At 38.8% G+C, this 4,098-nt stretch overlaps 1 protein-coding gene across 1 annotated transcript; it reads right to left on the reverse strand.

The window, feature by feature from the left end:
- Positions 1-2,423: 2,423 nt before the first annotated feature.
- LOC100775282 (uncharacterized) lies at positions 2,424-3,443 on the reverse strand. The gene has a single exon (XM_026128176.2). The coding sequence runs from the start codon at positions 3,441-3,443 to the stop codon at positions 2,424-2,426; it is 1,020 nt and encodes a 339-aa protein (XP_025983961.2).
- Positions 3,444-4,098: the final 655 nt, after the last annotated feature.

Here is a 4,098-nt window from a genome sequence, read left to right on the forward strand (position 1 = left end):
TTAAACTGTGACCCGATAGTTAGACTGAATCGAATCTTACGTTTGATTGCATATATTTTTTACTCGGAGTGATCTGGTCAGATTTGCGGTCAAACGGATGACCCGTCAACTTGAATCGGGATCACTTATTCTTTTTTTTTCTTTGTTATAGTCAAAATGACGTCGTTTCAATTTGAAGTCATTTTAATTTTAGAAACTCTATCAGCCTATCCTTCTTCCTCTTGGAGTCTCACTTTACATCGCCGCTCCACTGGTCAACCTCTCCTTCCTTCCTTTCATCGTGGCGTCATACTACCGCCACCTTCCACTCTGCCGATCCCAGTCTCCTTCCTTCCTTCTGCTTGCAATCTCGCTCTCGGTCTCTCACAGCCTCACCTTCTACGTTGCAGCTCGCCAATGCCCAACCTCTCCTTCCTTCCTCTCGTCGTAGCGTTGTGCTGCCACTACCTTGTTAGACTCACTCTCAATTCATCTGCAACATTATCCAGAATCGCAAGCAAGTCCACCTAAATTTAATTATTTTTTCTTTTTCATTTAATTTTTGTGTGTGTGATTTTGAGTTAAATCGATCTTTTCATTCTTTGTTGAGCATTTTTTGTGACCATAGTTGTGTTTTTTGTTCAGTTAAATAGATATAGAAGTGGGTGCAAATACGATTGAGTTGCAAGAGAAATAGTGGTCTCTGATCATTTTTTAAAAAAGTGGTTTGAAACTTTCGAGTGATTTTTTATATTTTATGATCTACATAAATGTGATATGACTATGTTTCATTTTTATATATATATATATATATATATATATATATATATATATATATATATATATATATATATATATATATATATATATATATATATATATTGTTGTTGATGCCTTTGATGTTAAAGGTTAGAGATAATAGTCATTTTTTAACTAGTGTTCTTTATATTTTATTTGTGTTTTTTAAGACTTGTGAATTTCAATGCACCATGAAAAAGAATTTTGGAACATGGGTGACTATTTTTGTGATGGTTGTAGGGTTTCATCAAAGGAGAAAATTATTCCGTTGTGCTTTTGTTGATTTTTATTATTGTGAACTAGTTGAGTGTTGTTTTGCTCAACGAGAGACAATTTTACTTGTGATTATAAGTTAAATTTCTTTTCATATCAAGGATTAGTTGGTGTTTTGGTTTGTCAAATTTGTTGCGAGCAAGATAATTATCATCATTGAACTAGATGTTGTACTGAAAAAATATGAATTAATTGGAGAACATGTCCCAACATCAAAATAATAAATACAACTAGATTTGTTTAATTGTTTACTGTTTGATTATCATTATAGAGTGTCATCAATTTTCCACCAAAATATTAGGTATAATTTTTTTTTATTATAGACTGGGTCATATGAATCAACTAGTAATCCATCGATTCGACCACTAATCCAGTGCCATAAACGGATAAATCACCAAACCGATTTTTAAAACTATGGATGGACTAGGTCAACAAACTTGACGGTTTGTTTCGGTCACACAAGGGCTACTACTACTACCATCACACCACCAACAAGCTTACCTGCCATATTTGCCAATGCATCTAAAAAGAAGAAAAGAACCTGTCCTACCTCGCACGCCATTTGGTCTAACACTTGGAATGCACACCACGACTACTATTCCACTTAAAACTCAACTGCTGAGCACACCCAAATGGGAAAACTATCATTAATCAATCATAAGCAAATTCTTTACTTAAAATACATCTTTATCTGCCATCTTATTTTATTTTAATTTCAATTTGTTTTCTTAAATTTAAAAAGTTTTGCTTTAATTCCGTGAAGTGTTTCTTGTAGACCAAATTAATCCTTAAAACAATGTTAATTTTGTTTAGCAAGACAAATGTCCTAGTCTAATATGGCATTTTTCACAATCTGTCAAGTGTGTTTGTCCCGTGCAGTAAACTGATGAAAAAACTAATTCAATCCAGCAGGGGATCAACATAAGGATAGAACAAAATATAGCTGAACTTTTCCACTTGAGAAAGTCACGAATTAACAACAAACTGAAACAAATTCGTTTTCATCACGTCTGAATCAATTTGATTCTCGGCTGCAAACAATGAGTTACAAAAAGAATTTACATTACATGGCATCAAGTTCCAGATAAAACCAGATACCAAGTACAAAGATAAAAAAAAGAAAGACTCACAACAGAGTTCCATCTACTTCCAAAAGAAGAATCTGTAACATCAATGGTCAAGTTCGAATCCGCTAATAGATTCTCACATGCTTATGCTTGTACATTCTAATTCCACTTATTCAATCCCTAATTATGTATGTCCACGAAACGAATGGGTTAGTGGGGGAAATATCACACACATGCATCCTAAATTCTAACGAGTTAGCAGTGCATAACAGAAGAAAACCAATCGAAAATTCCAATAGTACCCCTTCAGCGTTTCCAAGCGTAAACGAGCAGAGAGAAACCAACAGGAACGACCAACTCATTCTCCTCCACACTGGACCATTCCAAGACGGAGGAGCTTCCACCGAAAGACCCACCGGAAGACGACAGCGAAGAAGAGGACCAAGTCTTGCCCCATTCCGAAGCCCCCAAATTCCACAGCGCAACCAGGTTGTTCCTATCCCCCCCGACCGCCTCAACCTCGTCCTCCTCGAATTTGAACATGAAAATGGCGTGCGCGTCGGCGCCACTGCTGCTGTTGTTGTTCTTGTCAAACAGCCAGTTATAAAGGTCCCACGAGATTTGCACGTGCACGCCGTCCACCTGAACCCGCTCGTTCCCTCTGAACTTCCACTTCAAGCGCTTAATCTGCAGCACCTTCTCCCCGTCCACGCTGAAGCAGAGCTTGGAGTGGTCGTGGTAGCCGCAATCGATCTGAATCTCACGCGCTTTACCTCCGAACGTGGCGCGCGTGGTGTACAGCCTGTCGGCAAAGACGTGTTCTTTTTTTAGGAGGAGGAGTTGCGGCGTGTTTGGGTGGCGCGCCTTGGACTTTGAAAACGCGTCTCTGGCGGCGTCTCCGATGAGGAGGGTCATGTGGTTGTGGACTACTAGGGCGACGTAGAAGCCGGAGAGGGGTTCGGGGGTGGCGCCGAATTTGGCTCTGGAGAGGTTCCAGAAGAGGTGGGTGTTGGGGGCGAGTTTTTTGGAACCGTGTTTTTTCCAGAAGAGGAAGGGTCTTATGTGGAGGTGGAAGGAGAGGGTGGTGGAGGGGGAGGGGTTAGGGTTAGGGTTAGGGTAGGGTGGGGAATCTAAGGGGTTTTGGTGGAGCTGAATGTGGAGGGAGCGTCCAACAATGGAGCGTGACCATGTTAGGGACACGGGGCCTGTGTCGGTGTGGTAGATTGTGAGGTTGGAGATTGTGGAGTGCGGCGGCGGAGGGGGAGGAGGGTGGGATTCGGCGTTGGGGGAGGGGCGGAAGCAAGAAGGGAACGGGGATGAGGACATTATTGTAATTAGAGGCTTGTTTGTATGTTCTGATGTTCACTTTGTTAATTGTTGAGGTTTGGGGAATGGGGGTGCTTTTATGGAAGGGGGAAGGGAATTAGGAAAGGAAGACTCAGACTCAGACTCAGACTCATCTTTGCATCATGTATGGTGTTAATTAAAAGGGAGAGGCTTTTTAACCCTAGGAAGGAACTTCCTCTTCTTAACTTTAGTCAAAACAAAAAAAACAAAAGCAAATCTCGTGTTCTTCAAGCCTCCGGTTGGTGAGGGATAAATGAATTCATTTTTAACGATGGAAATTAGAAAAGCATTCAACAAAATGACAAAATATATACATACATATGAGATGAGACTCACGCTACCTGCCGATGGAGTGTGCTTAGGAGTTAGAATAATTGGTTAAAAAATTAACCTAATAGTTGAATCACAACATCTTTATATGAGTTGTTAATGTTATTTAATTTTTTTCATTGGATCAAATGATATGGTGTTATTTATATAAATAATTTTTGCTTAATAAATTTATATCATAAATTAACTATTTTTTTGAATATTGTAGGATTCATAAAAATTAAGTTAAGCATTCCTTTTAATAACTTCATCATTGTAAAAAAAAAATTTGTTTAGAGTGTTTAAATTTATATTAAATTATAAG

Source organism: Glycine max, chromosome 4 (genome assembly GCF_000004515.6).
Source record: "Glycine max cultivar Williams 82 chromosome 4, Glycine_max_v4.0, whole genome shotgun sequence".
Taxonomy (NCBI): domain Eukaryota; kingdom Viridiplantae; phylum Streptophyta; class Magnoliopsida; order Fabales; family Fabaceae; genus Glycine; species Glycine max.

Coding starts and splice junctions, on each gene's coding strand:
- LOC100775282 (XM_026128176.2), bottom strand. CDS start 3,443: ATGTCCTCATCCCCGTTCCCTTCTTGCTTCCGCCCCTCCCCCAACGCC.